We start from the raw sequence: 21028 nt of genomic DNA on the forward strand, positions 1-21028 counted from the left end.
AAGCTGAAATGTGCAGACATGAAAGAAATATGTGAACACAGCCATGATTCCCTGTCTTTGTCAGAAGCGTGGGCCCAGTGCCATGAAAGATAGAAACAGAAGAAGTAATCTAGAAAGGGGCTGTTTCTGTGTAGTTAAAATTCAGATTTTTAGTCCAGACGGCAAGTCCTTCTGTCGCATGGATAAAGGCATTTTACCCAGAAACTGTGCAAAGCAATGGAGAGGAGAGCAAGCCGAGTAATTTGAGTTCCTCTCTTACATGGGATTAATTACTAGCATCTGTGATGTTTTACTCTCTCTGCTAGCTTTAGGCTGCAAAGCCAAGCCTCAGCCTCCTCGGAGCCCAGCTCCCGTAGCAGCGCATCCCAGGCTGCAGCCACTTGTTCCTGAGCTGCAAAGGGCCACAGCAGGGGACAGGAGGTATATTCAGCTCCATGTTCCCGGCTGCCTGGAGGGCAGCATCGCTTACAGCCTGCGACTGACTTCCCCCAGCACCGTGCTGGAAGCAGAAATAGTGCTGTTAGCTCAATCTCTTCAGCAAAGGCAGTCAATTAAGGAGTAAAGTGGAGGTTGGGAAAGAGAGCATGGCAACGTGGGGCACATCCATACACACGGGCTTAGTGCCAGAGCTGGAAAATGCTGCTTGCGTACGGCTGCACTCTCACCTGCACTGCTTCCCCTGGTACTTATTCAGGCCACAGATATGCTATGAAAGCCCAAGGATGACTGAAATGTCTGATCAAACATGTGACAGAAAAGGTGCAGAAAAAACAGTGTAACACACAAGCCTCTGCCTGACATACTTTTCAAACAAAAATAGATCAAACTTTACTGATCCTTATTTTTGGTCTTTGTATTCTGTCAGTGAACAAAGCCTGTTTGCGTCCGGTTACTCCAAATTATCTGTATTAATTACAAATTATCAGCAGTAATTCCTTCACAATTACCTCTCTACCTCTTCTAGCCTGCTGATTTAAGAGTGCAGGGGATACATTTGTGATATGGGCCATCCGTTTTCTCATGCACAGTGATTAGGATGCTGAAGCTAACATGCTTCCGTTTGCCGTAGACATCTAAGTATGTGTTAGAAACAAATGCAAAGTCTTGCATGCATAACTGAAATGCATGTGTTGGTGCATGTATGTGTAAACATATTCACAAAAGGTCTAGTAATCTCACCTGGTAATCTGCAGTAAGCGCTTAAAATTATACACTTCGGGGACAACAGGTTTTTTTTCTCACACAAAGTTTCTTTCCCTTTTATAGTATCACGCTCAAAAGCAGGTGAGAGTGTGTGCCTTGGTCTGATAAGATTTTGCTTTTTTTTCCTTTTAATAAGATGAGGTAGGAAGCTAAAAAGAAATCAGAAATCCAATTCTGGAGAGAAGAGAAGGAAAGCAAGTTTTGTTACATGTAGGGTTAGATCTTTATATGAAATCTGAAACTTAGGATAAGATGTGAAGTAATGCAAAAGGGAATCCCAGTAATCAAATGCACAGAAATATCATTTTAGTGAAATTTATAAACCAACTCTTAGTCTTGCCATTCACATATCAGAAGCTCTGTATTCCTACTGCTGGCACAAGAAGTTATTTTTTTGTATTTTTAGACTGAATGTGGATGTCAGTTCACATCTAAACTGGAAGGAATGTTCAGGGACATGAGCATCTCAAACACAACGATGGATGAGTTCAGGCAACATCTTCAGGCGACCGGGGTAAGAGTGTGTGATCTGTGTGCTTGTCCTTTTACTTCAGTGCAAACCATAGACTTTTTATCAAGGCTTGTGGTTTTTAGTTTTGTTAGCACATGGGAAGAAGGATTTTGTTAGCACACTCCAATTGTACTTCTTTTACTGTGCTTGTTATCTTACAAACTTCGTTACTATTTCTCGAAATACAAAAGTCAGTTCGAAGCGGAAATGGTGCCAATCTCGTTCCATAAAATCCGGTTTCAACTTCCACTCTATCCACGTTCTTCTGCAAGGGCCTCCGCAGCAGGAGCCCAGGCGCCGGCCCAACGCCGAGCGGCTGTGCCGCCGCCGGCCGGCAGGGGGCGGGCTGTACCCACCTGCCCGCTTCATGTCACCACCGGTGTTCCCTTTCTCATTCTTTAAAGGTAACCTTCCTTGCGACGCGGATTTTGTGCTCACAGCAAGAAAAATCTTGCGTGCTGCAGGTATTTAGAAAACACATCATCTCGTGTTTAACTGTCCTGATGCAGCTAATGCCTGTACTAAAAAGCAGACCTGCCCTTTTATTCAAATCACCAAATATGTACTTAATTGTTCAATCAAGACGTGTGACACCTTGTTGTAAAAGTGGACCTCTGAAATGTTGCATAATGGAGAGATTGCTTATATTTGAGATCGGTTTGCATGCTCTGAACACAGTTTTTCTATACTGATACTCAGTAGCACTTAATAATATATAAGCAGCCATATAGTTCCCTGCAGGTAATTAAGTCTACTTATCAAACATGTTTGAACCAATTTCAAGAATGCGAATGCCAGCAGTAAGTTTGCGGAAGTACTCTGTCTCATGCCCCTGGTTGTACAGGATGGTCTGAAATCTTTGCTGTCTTGAAGCAGTAAGCCAAAATCTTCCTCATCAGTATGCTGTGAATCATCATGAGTGAAAGAACAGGATGTTCTCAATGTAGTTTCAGAAAAGGTTGTAGAGGATGTGGATAGGTGTATATAAAGGTGCACAGGCAGCTTTACTACTGCTTTTTTTGCTTTAGAGGCTAATCATGTTTTCTCTAAAATGCTTGAAATATTAGTTTCAAGAAAAAAGTTGTTAGAGCATTCCCTGGTTTTAGGTAGCATGTGGGACTTGTACATGGTGGGGCATGTATTAAAGATTCATGCGCTTCACATGACAGTTTTAAATTGAGTTATTAAATGATGTCTCTGTCTTCTTCAATGTAGCTATGTATGGCTAATAAGATGAATTCAAAACGTTCCAGACCTTATTTGAAACTTCATCTTATTCTTGGTAAGGGACCAGCAGTTCACCTGATGGTTGCCTTTTGGTCAGCCTAGTCATGACTACCTAATGAAATTTCTGGTATACTTACTTATGATGGAAGTGTATATATTTCTATTAGTGTCAATAATATTTGAGAGGAAACACAAACAGGAAGATATTGGGAATTTTATGTTACTGATAACTTGCTGATGATACTGTGTTTTACGTGAAGTAGTCTATTCTACTCCTTTTCAAACAATTTGTGTAGCTTGACTGTCTGGTGCCTCCTAGAGGAGTCGGGCATCTGCTCTTCTCTAAATAATCCTACCTGCAGAGTTTCCTGCTGGATTCTACATCCTGAGATACAGGTAGTGCCAAGGATGGTGCAGGTGATTGGTTTGCTGTCAGTAAATGGAAAGTTCAGCACCAGGCAAAGTCCAGGCTTATAGATGATGAGTAATTTCTACAACTGCAATCCTGAAACATCCGTTTGTTTTATAAAGATTAGATCACTTCAGGACACTTTCCATTGGTTCATATCATTTTTATGCTGAAAAGACATCTTGTAAAATAAACTGCTTCCATTTGTTGAGGTGAGGCCTTCTAAATAAATGCTGTATTCTGGTCTGGCTAAGGCTAAAAAAACTTGGGAAACAGTTGCCATATTAACTAAGATGTTTTTGTTCTAGATAAAGTTGTTTTCTGTGGCTTTCTGTCTGCATTGATGACTTTTCCCTACACCTTGGCTGGGAGGAGAAAACTATTGAAGCTTTTAATTTTTTTGTGATTCAGAGGTGAACTAGGTTTTTGTGTCTGAATGCCTGTTTGCATTTCTGTTCTGAGCCTCATGACATCAGTGATATGAAATTAGAAGCAGGACAGTAATGTTGGCTACAGAACAATCTTTACATGGGTGTTTACATACTTGTACAAATTGTTCCTCTTAAAGCTTAATGAAATTCAGTCAAAGGGATTTCTGTACGAGTAGCCTGTCCCCGGTCTCTCTAGATTTTTCAGAAGTTTCCTAGGCACAAGGTTGCTGATGCACACAGGGATTCAACATGCACAGTATAAAAACTCTTCCGCAGCGCGTGGAAATGCTACTCTGCTATTTAATAGTGAAAGCTTCTGAGTTCATATGACAGTTTTGACCTACTGAAATATAATATGCTCTATTTCTGTGTAGTTGGTTTATAACAAGTTGGATATAGTATGCTTTGGGTTTTCTTGTCCATAATTTGTGTTCCTTGAATTAAGTTTAATAATATTCAGCTTAGCTAAGATACCTAGCGAGGACTGTGCCTCGCTGATAGCCAGATGTTTATCACCTTCTAATACAAATACTTTATAGATCAGCAATTCAGCTGTAGAATGTTTCCTAACCAGTGCTAAATATTTATAGTTATAGCTATTTTTAGGGAATGTGCCTAGGTTGTGTCTGTAAAAGTGAGTAACTGTTTACATTGCAGTCCAGAGGTAAATTGCAGGGAAAGCTCCCTATGGTTTAATGTTACATATTCAGTGTTACTCTCTGATTCCAGAGAGTATATTTATAAACAGTTGCTTTGAAATGGATACCTTTAGTAACCTGGCTTTACTGTATGCAGTCAAAAACCTGTTTAGAAAGAATTGTTGTATGTATTATGAGTTCTGTTTATGATCACAGACATTTCATTCTTGATTAAGAATTTATTTTGTTAAATTCTTTACATTCCTAAATGCCAGAGGGAAATAATGTGGAGGATTTTTGCTGTACCATTTATTCTGATAATGATGAATTCATTTGTCTGGCTTTGTAAAAATAATATGCATAGATATATGTCTATATTTTTCTTAGTCTGTGAAAATTCTATATATTCTATGCTAATACAGAAATTTGATGAAACATGGTCCTGTTTTAAAATAGTGTATGTTTTCTTCCAATTATCCTTAGGTTTCATTAGGTGGTGTTGATCTTACAGTGCGGGTCCTCACAACAGGTTACTGGCCTACGCAGTCAGCCACACCAAAGTGCAACATCCCTCCAGCTCCCAGACATGCTTTTGAAATATTTAGAAGGTATCTATTAAAGCAGATTTTTCAGTAGAGGTTTTAAGAAGATACTTTATAAACTTAACATACAGATATATTTTACCATTAAAGACATGCTAGCGTACTGCTGCTCTTCAGTTCATGAGAAAATTGGGGACTGCAATAATCACATTATGGGGCTTGGGTTTTGGGGAGCTACTACTTAAAGTAGAAATCTAACAAGAGTTAATGATTTGAAAAAGCAAAAGTTAGAAGTTTCTAACTTAATGTCTATGAAAAGTCTGTGTAACTGTTTAAAACAATTTTCTCTTGGATAGATGAGCTATGTATTAAGTTTTCAATTCAATTATATTACAGATTTTATTTAGCCAAACATAGTGGGCGACAGCTGACACTCCAGCACCATATGGGTTCTGCAGATCTCAATGCCACTTTCTATGGGCCTGTTAAAAAGGTAAAGTATCAAGGTTATGAAAATACTGTATCTTTTTTAAAAATAAGCAAATGCACATTTGGGACAACTTCAGGATTTTATAAAATGAAGGCTTAGCCACTGATAGTATAAGAACATGAAAAAGATGCCTTTCATTGGCTTTATAGTCTGATTCTTCCTTTGTAGCAGTTTTGTCTGAATCTAATTTGAAATCTAGTTTGAATGCATCACTCAGCATCATCTTTTCATTACCTTGTAGGAAAGTAGTAATTTTGAACTTGAAGGGACCTCAGTGGTTGAGTATTTTTGGGATTTTTGGCTGCTAATTGGTCAAAAGCGAAATGAAACTTGTTTCTCTGTAATTTTTTTAGTGTGAAAAAGTGTTGATAACCCCAGTTTAGCCTGCTTTTCATATGCAGAGTGCTGGCAATGTAGACAGCACTTTTGTCAAACTCAAGAATCTTAGTAGATTTAATAGAAGTATTAGTGCTTAATATTTATGTATACCAGAAAATAATTTTGTAGAGATTTAGACCAGTATTACCTCTAGCTTAGCATTTTAGAAATGGGAGCATGGAAGAAAACACAGAATGAAAAATTATTATAGCACAAAGTGTTAATAATGTGCTTTTGTAAGGGTGTTAAAATTGTATTACTTGAAAATTTTAAAGCTAAGAGAACTGGAGTAATGGAACAGGAGCCAGAGAGGTGGTAGAGTCTCTGTCCCTGGAGATGCCCAGTGCTTGAGTGGACACAGCCCTGGGCACCCTGCTCTAGATAGCCTGACTGAGTGGTGGCTGGATTGTGGGACTCCAACCTCAATCACCCTGTGATTCTAAGCTACTGGAGAGACATTGTGGTTATGCTGCCAGGTGTATGCTGTTCTGTCGCTTGTGTACACTGATCTCCTATGTAGATAATTCATCATATAACTTCATTGTAGTGAGGTAAGATATTTTGCAGTGGGGAATAATCTAATAGCAGTTTTGGAATTTTAAAACAGGAAGATGGCTCAGAGGTTGGCGTAGGAGGTGCCCAAGTAACTGGCTCAAATACACGGAAGCACATATTGCAAGTCTCCACTTTCCAGATGACGATATTAATGCTCTTCAACAACAGAGAAAAATATACATTTGAGGTAAGTGTTGTGGTATTCTCACATGATTTTAAGTAACTGTTTTAGGCACTTTCTTGACCTCTTGAATAGACTTTTGAAGATTGGTTGTCTCTTCTTCTATTTGAGTGTGGATCAGGCCAATAAATACAGGAAGCAGATTGTTAGCAATGCACCTGGGAAGCAGTCCTAGGGGAGGGAATTATGTGGGGATAGGAGTTTTCAGAATGTTGAAGAATTGTGAGTGTGGTTATTCCTAGGTCAGAGAGCTATAGAAAAGCTGAAGTTGGAATGCAGCCGGTGGCTCCATTTGCTCATTTTATCTTTGAGAAATTGGGTTTAGAGGCCAAAGGGTGGAAAAGGGTTTGTATCCTGGCTTAAAAACACTGAAGTGCTTAAATTGGCAGACTGGAGTTAGCTGTAGGATGAATCAAAGAAATTTCATCCCTTCTCTGAGCTGGTGAGCCAGAAAAGACAATAAAGAAGGTCCGGATAGATTCTTAACAAGGAGACTTGAGGGGCAATGCTGGGAAAGTTTGAAGTGGTCAGCTGATAGACAGTGATGAAGGCAGCTTTCGGAGTGGAGGAGGATCCTGTGCCTATGAGGTTTGACCATTGTATTTTAATGTCAGTAGTTTTGCTTTAGACATTATCTTCTGTTTGAGAGAGCATTGGCAGCCTTGAAGAGCAGTGTGGGTGCTGTTTGAATCAGACTGGATTTCCAGATTTTTCATCTTCTTTTGACTGTGCTGTGCATAGTAATCATTTGCCTTTTTGTTTGGATTTTGTTTTCAGCTTATTGGCATACTTCTAGCCTGTTAATGAAGAATGTTTCTTTGAAACAGTCTCAGTTGGGATTAAGGAAGGCAGGTTTTGATAAGAGGCTTGTAATAAACTACTCATAGTTCAAAAAAAGATTATTTTACAGCAAAAAAAGTCTTGTGTATTGTGAAATCTATTGTAGGAGCATTACAGCTTTGAGTACTTTCTCTGCATAATTCTTGGAGGCAGGGGGAGACAGTAGGAGGGAGAAGAGGGGGACTTAACAGCTCATTTTTTTTTCTTGGTGTTGAAATTGGGCTGGTGGCTACCTTATTCCACAAAACTGTAGGCTTTGTGAGTAGTACAGTCTTACCCATATATGAAAAAATGACGTGGTAGAGCAGTGAAAAGTACAATTTTTAATACATGCTCTAAATTATGATTTATTTTACTTAAGACCAGATGATAGATAAATATGTCCATGTGCTTTTAGATTGTATATGTTTTGTTTGTTTCTGGTTTGGGAGTTCTTAAACTCTTAGTGTCCCACTGTAACTAAAACATTAAGAAGGCATATTTGTTTTGTTTGGTTTCTTTGGTGAAGTGTGTGGGAGTTGTCTTTAACTCCAGCCAGGAAAGCTTATGAGAACTTAAGAGTAGAATGAATTTTACCTTTGTTCATTGATTATTGAATAACATGTAAACTGCTGAGTGCTGGGCAACTGTTATTTTTCTGTAATATCACATTAGTGCTTTTACAGTGACATAGCATGAGAGATGACATGGTATGTACTTGTATCAGCACAAAGCTGTCTGATATACAAGCGTTTCTGCAGATTCTCAGCTGAACAGATTAATTTGAAGTTGCCTTCACAGTTGAGCACTTTGCTATTTTGTTTTGCACTCAGTATGATTACTAACTGCAAAATTGACAAGATCCTCACAATAATCCTAATAGCCATTAAGCCATGTGATTACGAGAAAAATGGGATAATGATGATACAGAAATGCGTAAGATACTACAGAAACTTAAAGGATTGTTGCATAGTAAAATTCCTTCATAACAATGTATGCATTTGTTGTATTTCCTGTACAGCAACGTTTTATATATGCAAAAGAACTGGTGGACGTACAGTTCTAAGTTGATGTTACCTGAATCTGAGAGAAAGGAACTCCATGTAAACCTTCAAAGAATGCTAATATTTTCAAAGAATTCAGTTTCTTCTAATCAAGTCTCATCTAATACTTAGCATATTTTTCTGTTAGCTTACAGTACATCTCAATGTTTTAAAACATGAAATGGACAATTTTTAATGATAACGTAAAAAAAAAGGGGAAAATTTTTGGTTCTTCCTTCAGGTTTAACGAAGAAATACATATGTGACTGTAGTAGAAGTTGTTGCATAATTCTACAAAAATTAGATGACTGTTCAAAACTGGCTTAACTGTTTTCTCTTTTGCTGATCTCTGCTTTGGAAGATACACAAGTGGAAATCTGCAAGTGAAAAACAAACTAAATTTTCAACATTGCAACAAAATGACATGTTTTCCTTCTGATTGCCTTCTGCATGCACATCTTCCTTCTAATAAGCTTTTTTCTTGTGTAGAACTGGACAGAAGCAGTTTTATACCTAGAATCATCTCTTTTGTAGCCTCCAGATAAAGCTCAGCTGGTAGTAATTTTAGAACTAAGACTGGATAATCAGTACTGCTCTTGTGCATGACTCCAGTGTGGTCTTTAAGGCATTTTTGGAGATAGGGAAAAACATATAAATTTTTCAGTGTTACATCAAAGGCCTGTATAAAAATATGTTTGGGAAAGTGATATGCTACAGACCGAAGGAAAAAAAGAGCACGAGAACATCTGTTATCCCCATTTACATTCATAATTATGCACTTTTTTTATCCAACTTGAAGTTTTTGCCTTCTTCTGAGGCAGCATATTGCAGTGCAGTTCTTCCTGTTGTTCTTATTTTAATGCTAGCTTATAAATTCTGAAGCCCAAATGGTTCACATACGTTAGTGACTGAGTTGGAATGCTGTGAAGTAAAAAAAAATAAACAGAAATACATAGTGGTTAGTGTGAAGTTTAGCATCAAAAAAACTTGAATTCCTTTTTAGCTCTTTGTTTCACTTCCATCAAAAGCAGGGTATATATATTTCCTTGTGGAAGTGATTTAGTTTTGAAAGGATTCATTTTAAGTCTTGATCAAAAATCATAGTTTGGGAACATGCATGTCATTAATAAGCTGTATTTGGTTTGTAGTCTCAAGATTTTACTTTCACCTAAGTCCTAAAATCTAAGTGTCGCCTTTGGTTGGTTAAATTTATGCTGATCAATCTGTTTCAGTAAGACTATTTGTTGTGACCATGTAAAGGATTATAGTGGGTTTGGGTGTTTGTGGGTTTGAGGTTGTGGGGGTTTTTTGTTTGGTTTTGGGGGTTTTTTTAATACTACTTTCTGCTGTATCTGGAAAAATTTTGTGAAGGTGACAAAGGTGACAATTGTGTTTTCAAATACAGCAATGTGTAGATGAGGCTGTCAGTGACATGGTTTAGTGGTGGCCTTGACAGTCCTGGGGTAATGGTTGGACTTCGTCATCTTAAAGGTCTTTTCCCACCTAGTTGATTCTATGATTCTGTAAAGCGAAGAAACAGTAATTTTCTGTGAGCTGCTTGGGAAGAGAGGTTTTGTTAAAATAGTTAAAATACGAGGATGTCTAGTGAGATGCTGTGTTTGAGATGTGCTGTCGTTAATTGCAGAGTCTGAATAGGGGCCAGTACATCCAGATTGATTTTATTGCATGTTGTCCATGGTAGGTGACCACAGAAGGGTAGCATCTTTTTCTGGATTGATTTTGAAAAGCTTGAGTGTACTCAAGAAATAACATCATTTAATACAAACTAGTTGTACTCCAAAGTCTGGGGTTTTTTTCTGGTCGGTGTTTAAAGAACTTTTTAACAAGTTTTTTACAGTTCTTCACAGATCTTAGCATTTTGATCACTGGGAGTCGTTACTGCTGCTTTTAGCCTGAAGGTCATCAGTTTGACTTATGTGTTGTGAGAATTAGGAATTTATGGGGACAGTGTAAGAGTTTTATTGTTCTTAGAACTGAAGGTGTCAAAGCTGAGAAAGTGACAGCTCATGTGGACAGTTACATGTCTGTGAGGTTTATTTTTTCTATTTGGTAGTTTAATCTGGCTGCTAGAGGTCCCTCAAGTCTGAATGGAAATGTTGAAATCAGGTATGTCTGCAGTTTCCTCAAACTAAAAAAAGGAAGAAAATAGAGATAAGGCCAAAATGAACTTCTAATAAGTAGGAGCTCAGTAGACAGGTTTTCAGGAAGCAGTAGTAGTTGCCTTACTGCTAGAGCATGCTTACACATCGTTCTGCATCCAGTAAAATTTGCTTACTAATTCATGATCACTGGTGACTTGCCTAACACATGGCCCTCCTTTGTAAAGATCTTATTTTCAACAGTGTTGCTGAATGCAAATACATTTACGCAGTTCTTAGGAATGCTCATGAACACTATGGATGGTTTCTATCACTGAGTTAATTAGAAGGTTTGGTTTCACTGTACAGCAAATGTTGGAAACAGTGAACAAATCCTTTCTGCCTTCTCAAAAATTGCAGTGAAATGAAACTGCTGGTTATTCATTTCTCTATTTTCAGCTCATGGTGACTATTTACTTGACAGCATCACTGTCTGTGTGTTGACCCGGGTGGATGATCTTGCTACTGAATGAATTCAAACTTTTCAAGACCTTCAACTGTCACAGAAGTATTTTGTGTCCTTGAAGGTGGACATTAAGTGATCAATGCTGTTGTTGCAAAACATGGTACTTATTTCTGCCATAGCCATAAACTAAGACGTTTTTCTTTAGGAAATTCAACAAGAGACTGATATCCCCGAAAGAGAACTGGTTAGAGCCCTACAGTCCCTTGCATGTGGAAAACCAACGCAACGTGTTCTCACAAAAGAGCCTAAATCAAAAGAAATAGAAAATGGTCATATATTTACAGTGAATGATCAGTTCACATCTAAACTACACAGGGTCAAGATTCAGACGGGTAAGTGAGCTGTATGTTCTACTGTCTTGCAGTCCCAAAACTGCCTTAAAAATGACAAATTATCTTTTGCAGGATTTGATATCCATACAAGTAAAAGAAATGAAATAATATATCTCTTTTGTTGATGATTAGTTTTATCAAAGTGAAAATCTAAATACTGAGAGAAGTGTGGAAGTCATAGTTAAGCCTTTTACTTTACAGAATTTGTGATTAGCTATTAGAATGAAATGTTGAAAGAAATAAAATTAAAATTTTAATAAAATTAAAAATATGGTACTGATTGATTCATGAATAAGAAAATTGTCTTATAAGTTGCTCTGCTGCTGTGAAATTGAGTGATGTTTTCACAGCCCATGGTACAACAGCCATTTCCAAGTGCCAGGTAGCTGTAATGTTTTTAGGCAATGATTTGGGTTTGATAAATAGAACCTCATCAGTACAACACCACTTCATGGAAGTGTTGGTTTGTCTTTTGCATAAGTAACATTGATACCTTTAGTCTGGAAATAATTTCTGATTTGTAGCATTTGTCTGGGTACACTTCATAGAGTGTTTTGGAAGGTTAGTTCTTAGTTTTAGTACATCTAAAAATGTTTTCTGACTTTGCAGATCTCTGTATATAAAATATACAGGATCACTGGCAGTGTTTTAAGTGCAACATTGGTAATTCACATGCTGTTTGTTGCATGTAATATAACTTGCTGGGCTTATGTGCAGCACACTGTGTGCAGGGATGTATGCCTGTAAAACACAGTACCTACATGCATGGCATTGTGTATATCCCTCTGCGTGAGAGCTAGGCTGTCTCTCCATGCACATGCAGGGTGCTGCGATATCAAGACATTCGCCATGTTTTGAGAATTTTTCTGGGGAGCAGGTGAGCAGCAGCTAAACGTTGAGAATCCTCTGATCAAGGCCCAAGGCATTTCCCTGGCATAATTAAAGCAAATCCTGAGGCAACTGCTGAAGCTTTAATGGAATTCTGCTTTTTATTTTCCACTCCAAGATTGTCTGTGAATAGGGAATATGTTTTGGGGTTGAGGGTAGTTTAAGAGCAAAACTTGATTTTATGGTTTTATGTTTCTGTCTTACACAGAAGACTTTTTATGCGAATCTCTTGAAAACTGAAAAATACTTGAGCCTTTGGGGTGAAGAAGGGCGGGGGGAAGTGGTATAGTGGTGTCGGTGTTGGAGAAAGGCTTGGTTATAATGATGCTTGGGTGAAAGGGTAAGAAAAGCTAGACATAAGGGTAGAAATAAAGCATGAATAGAAGAGCAGAACAGAATACAAAGAATATAAATAAGTTGGAGAAGATAAAGTTGGACTGTTTCCTCTGACTGACAAACTTTTAAAGCATTTAACTAGTTTGTGAAGTAAACTTTTAATCCATTTCTATTTTAATTACTGGATTGTTTGCTATATTAAAGAAAAATAATGGGAGCATGGGGGTTGGTGGTGCCTGTAAGCAGATTTGAATGCTGTTCAAATTTTAACATAGCAATAATAAAACAACAGATTGTTAGCTTGTCAGTTGCTATCAAAATACGCCAAAAAGTGTTATATGTTCTTAAGGCTGCTTTTCATCAAAAAGATCAAGTTTAAGAATGTCAAAACTCAGGAAAATATAACTTGATGAAATAAATAGTGAAAGCTAACACTTACACAAGGAAATCAATTTAAATTTTGCTAATATGCTTTCTTTTCTTTAAGTTGCTGCCAAACAAGGAGAATCTGATCCAGAAAGGAAAGAAACAAGACAGAAAGTAGATGATGACAGAAAACATGAGATAGAAGCTGCTATAGTTCGGATAATGAAATCTAGAAAGAAGATGCAACACAATGTGCTAGTAGCAGAGGTATACGTGTACACAGATTTGATATGGGCTTGGGAATTCTTTTGTTTTCCCTATTAATTCATGAAAGTTATACAGCTCTGATGTGATTCTGAAGGGCTTTGAGAGATGCTGTGTTTAATCCATCCTTTCCCCTTCCCCTCCCACCCCCAACCCTTTCCTTACTCTCTGTATCAGATACTCTGTGTATCTCAAGAGATCTAAATCCTTACCCTTCAGTTTAGGATGTGCTCATGGGTATATCTGATTTTACTTCCTCCTTTTAGTCCTATTGTGGTGTTAATCAAATTCTTTGAAATAAGTTGGCAACAAAACCCTCTGTACTTAACGTGAATTATTGTCTGCTTTGATGCTGTTACTGACTGTTGGGTCCAGGTTCGAGAGATTTGAGCTCTTAGGAAAGAGAAAGTCCTGCTGCTCTTAACTCCTGAATTCTGGCATCTTTGGGAATAGTACATGTTTTCCATTCTTGAACTCCTTTAGGGTTGTGAAATTGAGAGGATTCTCAGGTTGTGACCATGCCTCAGTAAAGGTTCAGTTCTTTGAATTATACCCAAAAATGATAAAGCAGGTGACGGGGAAGGGACAGACGGACAGACTATCAGAAGTTTGTAGACTGCTTCTTACCCTTCACAGTTGTAGCCAGCCCTGTCTAAATGTATTTTTCTGATGATGTTGGTCAGTTAGGATACTAAATGATCTTACTTGTCGTGTGGTGTCTTACGTTATTGGCTTTGACCTTATTTTTTAGGTAACTCAGCAGCTGAAGGCCCGATTCTTACCAAGTCCAGTTGTTATTAAAAAACGTATTGAAGGACTTATTGAGAGAGAATATTTGGCACGAACACCTGAGGATCGCAAAGTATACACTTACGTAGCATAAAATGCGTTCAGAAAATTTGATTTATTCTTGGACTATACTCTTCGCATGAACTGGGAAGTTCTTTTAAATCATTAATATTAAGACGACCATCTCTTCTATTAAATTACAGTACATGTTCTAGACCATTCAGATCAAGCCTTTTACTCCTTTTGAGAGTTTTCAACATCAATTGATTGAGCTTCAGGCTTTTCAACGTTATCCCTGTAGAGATCATCCTTACAATTCTTCGGGAAAATGTGAATGTGCCGCGTTTGTTTTCAATACTGTATGAAAACAGAAAAATAAAAACAAATTTAGAAAATACAGCTCATTTAAAAAAAATAAAATTGTTGGAATTTCATTTCCCCAGGTCTTCAGTGTTGATGTAAATGTGTTTCTGTAGTGTTGCTTAGCACTTCACGCATTGTATAAGTTGGGTTTAAAAGAAACCACAACTGGTAGGGCAGAATTCTCAGTTATATTGCTCTGCTTCCAATGTTTCTTTTAACTAGCCATGTTTAATTTAAATATTTGGTAATTTTTTGAAGACCCAAGAAGAAAACTTGAGCATGTTTCACTCTTCCAGCTGCACTCACTGTTCCGACAACATGAATCAGGAGCTTCTGGGGGCTCAGAAATGACCATAGTAACTTTGGCTTTCCCTTCTGTAATTTGAGTTCTTCTAAATTAAACTCTATATTGATTAGGTTCTGGTTTCTTTATAGGAAGAAGGAAAAGATTTTAGTGTGTATAAACTGTATAATAATTTTTGCTGTTGTACTCACTGCTGATGGTGGATTGTACAGGGCTATGTTTTTATTTCACTAAATGTAGACAAAATAAATTTAAAATAAATGGATTTAGTGTACACAAACAAATAAGTGTGTTAGAGTACAGGGTCGACAATCTTTTGGAACTAAGTACTGTCTCCTGGGGAAACGTATTGGGATTATATTTTGTTCATAAACATCATAGATGGATCCATAGCCCCAGAGCTTCCCATCTTAAACGCATATTTCAGGAGATTAAAGAGAAGCCAGCAAGCACTATTTGTTTTTAAGAGTGCATTTTAAACATGCAATAAAAAATTGTTACTGTAATGAATTTTTTAGTTTTTACCCTGGAACTTTTTTCTTACCAGTATGCTGCAAAAATAGCTTACAAATTGCAGTTTAGTGGCATCATTATTCTTATAGTTAGAAATTGTTCAAAGTGTGCATTGTACTGCAGAGTTTTTATTAAACAATATTTCTGACATTCCAGTGCATGTATTACATATTACATGGTTTCTCAGCCGTAGCTGTTTTCTGTTGTAATTCAAAACAGGTTTGGTTTTTTTTCTTGGTTAACATTACTTTCATCTGTAGATATAAAAAAATATAGTTGGGATGTGCTTCCCAACACGTAGTACTGCAGTTGAAACAAAAAACTTAGTTGTAGAACATTAAGATACTGCCAGAGTGTTTCTTGATTAGCTGTATAAAATATGTGGTGGTGGTGTGATGTAGCAATTGGACTGGAGAGTGTTCATAATGTGTCCCCAATTTCACACCTCTCTGGTCTGTTAAGATACAAACCCTGGCTATTGTTCAGTAGTAGGATGTTTCTTCTACAGAGAAAAGCCTGGAATTGGGTGATATTTTTAGCCTGACTATTCTGAAGCTTGTGTAAGAAGCTTTTACTTAAGTCCTGCACACCCGCCGACACACACATGTATTAGCTTTTAAGTCATCAGAGGGGAGGTGGCTGAGGGACATTTCCTGCCATTGTTCATCAAGCATTTAGCTCCAAAAGAAACCAGCTAGTCCATCGGCCATTCTGAAAATGTGATGCTGACCGTTGTTAAAATGCCTGTGTGTCCCTGTACAGTATATGCAAAACTTTAAGTAGAAACGTAATCACTGTTTAGCCATAGTACAAGGCTAAATAGAGGTTGAATGAGTTCTGGGGTTTGGACTGTGTTTTAAGTCATCAGAAACATCTTCCTCAAAGTGTAACTCACTCTTCCATATATCAATGTAAAGGTTTTCTTTTATGCATGAATGTTGTGATAATTGCATGTTATTGCTTTCCCATGTGCTTTTCAGGGAGAAAGGTGTTCATGTATTTTTTTTTCCCTGTGAAGCTTATACAGATACTAATGTTGCTATCCATGACAGGAGTTCATCCTTCATGTTGCAATTGCACTTCTGCTGTGCATCAGCTGAAGCTTCTACCTCTGACGGCTTTTGGAAGTGCTTAGCCTGACTGTTGTATGAATGACTGTATAATTACGTGTTTAAGGGTGTTTATTTTTACAAGCTACATGGGCTAGTGTTTGCTAAAATAATAACAGGTGATGATGGCTATCTTCAGTAACAAATACTAAGAGTCTAGTTTCCATTAGAGTTTTGAAGACACTAATTTATTCAGAAAGTGGTTTTTTTCTGAAGTCACCTTTTGGAAGTGTGCCCTTTACCATTGAACAACAAGATCTGAAGAGAATGTGAAAACTGGTCAGAGAGAACAAGATGTCACTCGAACTTTGCTTAAGGTGAGTTTGATGCATGTGCCTTTAAGCTCTGTGTATGTTTGTGGTCCTTCTCTTACAGTCCATAGCAGAATTCTGCTATGCCTTATCTTATTTCACTTTTGCTGCCTTTCTTAATTTCCATTTAAAACTCCTTTGTAATTTTGTATAAAATTTCATTGGTAGCATTGTAGTCACACAAATTGAATGTAATTATTAGTGAGTTTGGTTTCTTTGCTTTAACATGCAGCTAAATGCAGTAATGACATAATTAAGATGGAGTTTACAACTTCTAATTTTTTTATTTAGAAGTAGGTTTGGAGTTTTATAGCTGTTTGAAGGTACGAAGGCATGTGGTTTGCTTGTCTACAAGTTTTTTTTAGAGGGTTGAGAGTAGACTTCATTTGCTATCGTAACGAATAAGATTGTCCTGTATCTCCCTCATTCAGTTCTTGCTGTTTTCAGTGTTCACTGTCTTTACAGCTTTGACTTGCTCTTTTTGTCTCCTAGAATTAATCCGTGCAATTTCCCTGTTTGCTGCAGAACAAATTGATGTTAGTCACGTCTGCAAAGCAGACTGAGTCTTGGATGCTAAGCTACTCCTGAATTAAATGTCTCTTCTCACCCCCTTTCCTAAAGACAAACTTTGCACAGTTGACCCTAAAGCTCTCACTGTAATACTGTCTCGTTTTCTTGCTTTTGCTTATTGAGAATTGGCAGCTGCCAAAAGACTTACTTTTCTGGACCTTTAAAAACCAGAAGCATTGCACTAAATATTTTGGATTACTGACATATTTTTATTCAGATATATTATAATTAGATTGTACAGGTGGCATATATATATGGTAATAGAGCCTGTCATGATGCATGGTTTAGGGGATAAGCTTGCACAGAGATGGGCTTCCCCTTTTCTCAAAAGCAGCAACAGCTGGGTCTACGTGTGATGTCTGGTTATATGTCCAAAACTGGCCAGAACCTTTATAGCTAAATTGAAATCTGCTTTGTTAATGACGGTGGTTAAAGGCAAGGTGGGCTCTCATCCTTGGCTGCCTGTTACTCGGAAGCCTCTGTGGCTTTAGAACAAAGATTTGGCAATCCAGAGCTAGGTTCACAGCTGTGTATAATGCTGGTAAGAGGCATCATCTTCTTATGTCTATACTGAAGTCCAGTTTTGCTTAATAGTCATTATGTTCTCTTGAACAGTAAATGAAATAACCAATGTGCTCAATCTGAAGCATGAGTTTAATGACTCCTCTGTCTCGTGGAATGTGGCATGTTTGTAAAATACAGAACTTTACATGTATCCAACTGAAAGCTGGATAAAAGGAGAATTATTCACCCAACTTTCTGTTCTTCAGTGTGTGGGGAAGTGTTCCCAGAGTGTGCCTGAACTGGATTGAATATTCTCAATCATTCAGCTGGCTTTATCCATGTTTTAACTCTGGCATGGCAGAAATTAATATTAATGTCACAATGTAAAGATGTTGTTTTAAGTGAAAATCACAGCACACCTTCAACAAATAGCAGTGCTAAACAGGCAGTGTGCAACAACAGCCACATCAGTGCAACCTGGCTTACATTTTGAGGTATTGTGGTCTCCTTCACAGCAGCAGGTCTTCCCAGGTGCCGTGTGACCTTCCCGATGTGACTAGAGCTCTCCCTGCAGGAGGGTGCTGCTGTGTTGGCATTAATACATGTCAGGTTTGTAAAACAGCTCCACTTCTGTCAGGGTCTTGTTCTTTCCTTGCTTTCTCCTCCAAAACTGGAACTCTGGGTAGTGAGTCCATGGGAGCTAATACATTTATTTTCAGTGAGATGAACATGAAGTTTATGGATAGGAAGAGGAATAACATTTGAACTTACAGCAGTGATGTTTTATTAATTATTCTTCCTCCTGCAGTTCAAAACTTAGCTTTTATTCCAGGTATAACAGCCACTGAGGAACCTTCCAATCTTAATGACTGCTATTCTGTTCTTCCTCTTTGAACACACCATATTGCTGCCATTCGCTTGATTTGTATGTCTCATCCTTCAAACAGTTGCAAAGCATTGATGTTTGATTTGTCAGAAGCTGAAGCTAAAGCAAAGGTGGTGCAGTGCATGCATGGGAAAGCAATGTTTAGGCAGCAAAGTGACATGTGCTTGCAGTGGGGGGGCTTTTCTGCTTTCACCATAGCACATCGGCTGTCATGCAGAGAGGAAGGTGCATCTCTGGGGAGGGCAAGGGAGGTGTGTGGAGCAAAGCTTGTTCTGAGATGATGGTGGGCAGGTGGTTGTTAAACCTTGAGCATTTTATTATGTATGTATTATTCTCGTTATGTTAGTACCTGAAGCCTTTGTTGTGATCCTATTTTATTTATCCAGTATGTGGAAAGCTACAGCATTGGTTCTGGCTTTAAGGGGCTTATCACTGTATTTGCATCTAACATGCATTTCTTTATTTTTACATTTGGAATTAAGCCAGGTTTTTCAAGGACAGATCAGCCTTTTTAGAGAAGTCCTCTCACAAACTGTGGTTCTTCCTCAGTTCATGCTAAGGCTTTGAGGTTCAGGCAGGTACTCCTGGTCCTTCAGGCTTCTCATGCCAGACACACACTGACCTTTGTTTTCATGGGTTTTTTTTGCTTTTAAAGAAAATCTTGCAAATGTGGTGTGACTGAAACTAGCACAGCAATATCTGCCTGGGTCTCCAGGCAGCCTGACGCAGTCTGCTGGCTCTCAGCAGCTGTTTATCCTGAAGCAAGAAGGTGTGGTGGTGTTTAGAAGAAACAGGCCTGTCTGATCTCCTCAGGACCTGGAACTGCTGATGTGGATTAGCTGTGGACAAGAAATTGGAGAGATGGTTGTATGACAGCCACATGCTGCTGTTTGCCTGAGGAGAAGCTGGGAGGGAAGGGGAATCCACCAGGAGGTGCAGATTCTCTTCACTGTTGATGAATAGCTTCTGGCAGTCCTGTTCTTGGGAAGAAAAAAATCACAGTGGAGAGTCCTGAAGTCCTCAAAGTGAAGCCACATCAGAGCCTGATAGTGCCTTGAGTTCATAGTAGTTCATAGCTTTGAGTGCAGCTTTTTCTTTGCAAAGTTTGCTAGAACATGCCCTAAGTACCAGTGACACCTGAGTAGTTTCTTAGACCTTGTGAGCTGCTTCTGCCAATACCTGATGTTTGGATATTGCTTCTTTTGAAACTCGATTAAGGATGAAGCTAATAATGCTGCAGCTTGTCTGCCATACCATTTGTTATCAACTTAATTATGCAAGTCTGTAACTCCAACATGTGTGATGCAGGCCAACACTTGTTTTTTTTAATTAGAATTTGGGGTGTATCATTCTGTATCTTGAGAGTGTTGTCCTCAGGAAAGGGATTAATTGGAAGTCTTCACTCCGTGTAAGCCTGGCTTTTTTGTTAAGCTGGAGATTGGACTCGTTGGCAAGCTCACAAGCTCATAGGGGTTTGCTCTTATTAATGCTTGGGAGGGTGCAGTTTCTGTCAGCGTCTGCTGCTGACCTTCTAAGAATTTTGCCATGAGTTGTCTTCAACAATGCTGAATGTAAACTGATTGAATAAACACTTTGCTGGGCCCTGCAAGTCTTGGTTTGTTTGGATGTACCTGCTTTCTTTTTCTGGGAGGTTTTTAATTGGAGTGTAACTTATCTAAAACTTGGTGGGTTAAATCTGTCAGAAATGAGTCGCTGAAGCAAGGCTCTTCAATTCACATGTAGGCAAGCTGTCTGTCCCCTCGTCCCACACAGACCTGAGTGGGAGTTCCGTTGATGCTGGGGATGTGGGCAGAGGGCTCCCAAAGATACCATCCAGGGTCACTGCTGGATTTTGGCTCTGTATAGTCAAGTCAACAGATTTGACTTTGTTTTCTAATACTGATTTCTGCTGTAACCTCCAATTGGCTCATTATGTTTAGTGGATCTTGGTTTGTGTGTATGGAGTGCTTTGGGGGGTTTCTGATATATTTTAAACAAGCTGAAAACTGAGGAAGAATCTATCCGTCCGCAAGTGCCCCATAACTTGCTGAAGACACATAGCCCAAATTTGGTTGCAGCTGAAGGCAAAAGCTGCCTTGACCGGGTCGTAGAAATCCATCTCTCTCAAACTCTGTTTGTGGCTGCAGTGGCATGTCTGTAGTCAGGCAAAGACATACAGTGCCCTTTTGTGACCTATTTGTTACTAAAGGGCAAAGTGTACTTCACAGCATGTTGGGGCATGCTGCGTGTGCCTGTTGTGGGCATCGAGGCTTGAGCTGCATAGGAGTTTCTGCTAAGAAACTTGTGCATCTTTGATTACATGCACTTAACTTGGCAGGCTTTCTACTTTTACCCAAGTTCAAACTGCTTGAATTTGAGCCATCTGAATGACTAGAGCCTGCTTTCTGCTGTTTGTGCTGTTTGTGGCTGTAGTGGCCACC

At 38.5% G+C, this 21028-nt stretch overlaps 1 protein-coding gene across 5 annotated transcripts in view; it reads left to right on the forward strand.

Moving 5' to 3' along the window:
- CUL3 (cullin 3) overlaps positions 1-14461 on the forward strand; it is a 62137-nt gene extending 47676 nt beyond the window's left edge. For 3 of the 5 annotated variants that reach the window (XM_080622687.1, XM_080622685.1, XM_080622688.1), the window contains 8 exons: positions 1610-1717; positions 2119-2178; positions 4903-5027; positions 5358-5454; positions 6437-6571; positions 11198-11384; positions 13096-13241; positions 13990-14461. In XM_080622687.1, coding sequence (XP_080478813.1) covers positions 1610-1717; positions 2119-2178; positions 4903-5027; positions 5358-5454; positions 6437-6571; positions 11198-11384; positions 13096-13241; positions 13990-14121 — 990 coding nt within the window. In that variant the 3' untranslated portion in view covers positions 14122-14461. Of the gene's footprint in view, positions 1-1609; positions 1718-2118; positions 2179-4902; positions 5028-5357; positions 5455-6436; positions 6572-11197; positions 11385-12480; positions 12613-13095; positions 13242-13989 lie in introns of those variants that run through there. The other 2 variants (XR_013957346.1, XM_080622686.1) reach the window with 2 other exon arrangements.
- Positions 14462-21028: the final 6567 nt, after the last annotated feature.

The sequence above is a fragment of the Psittacula echo genome, assembly GCF_963264785.1.
Source record: "Psittacula echo genome assembly, chromosome: 7".
In the NCBI taxonomy this organism is placed as follows: Eukaryota; Metazoa; Chordata; class Aves; order Psittaciformes; family Psittacidae; genus Psittacula; species Psittacula echo.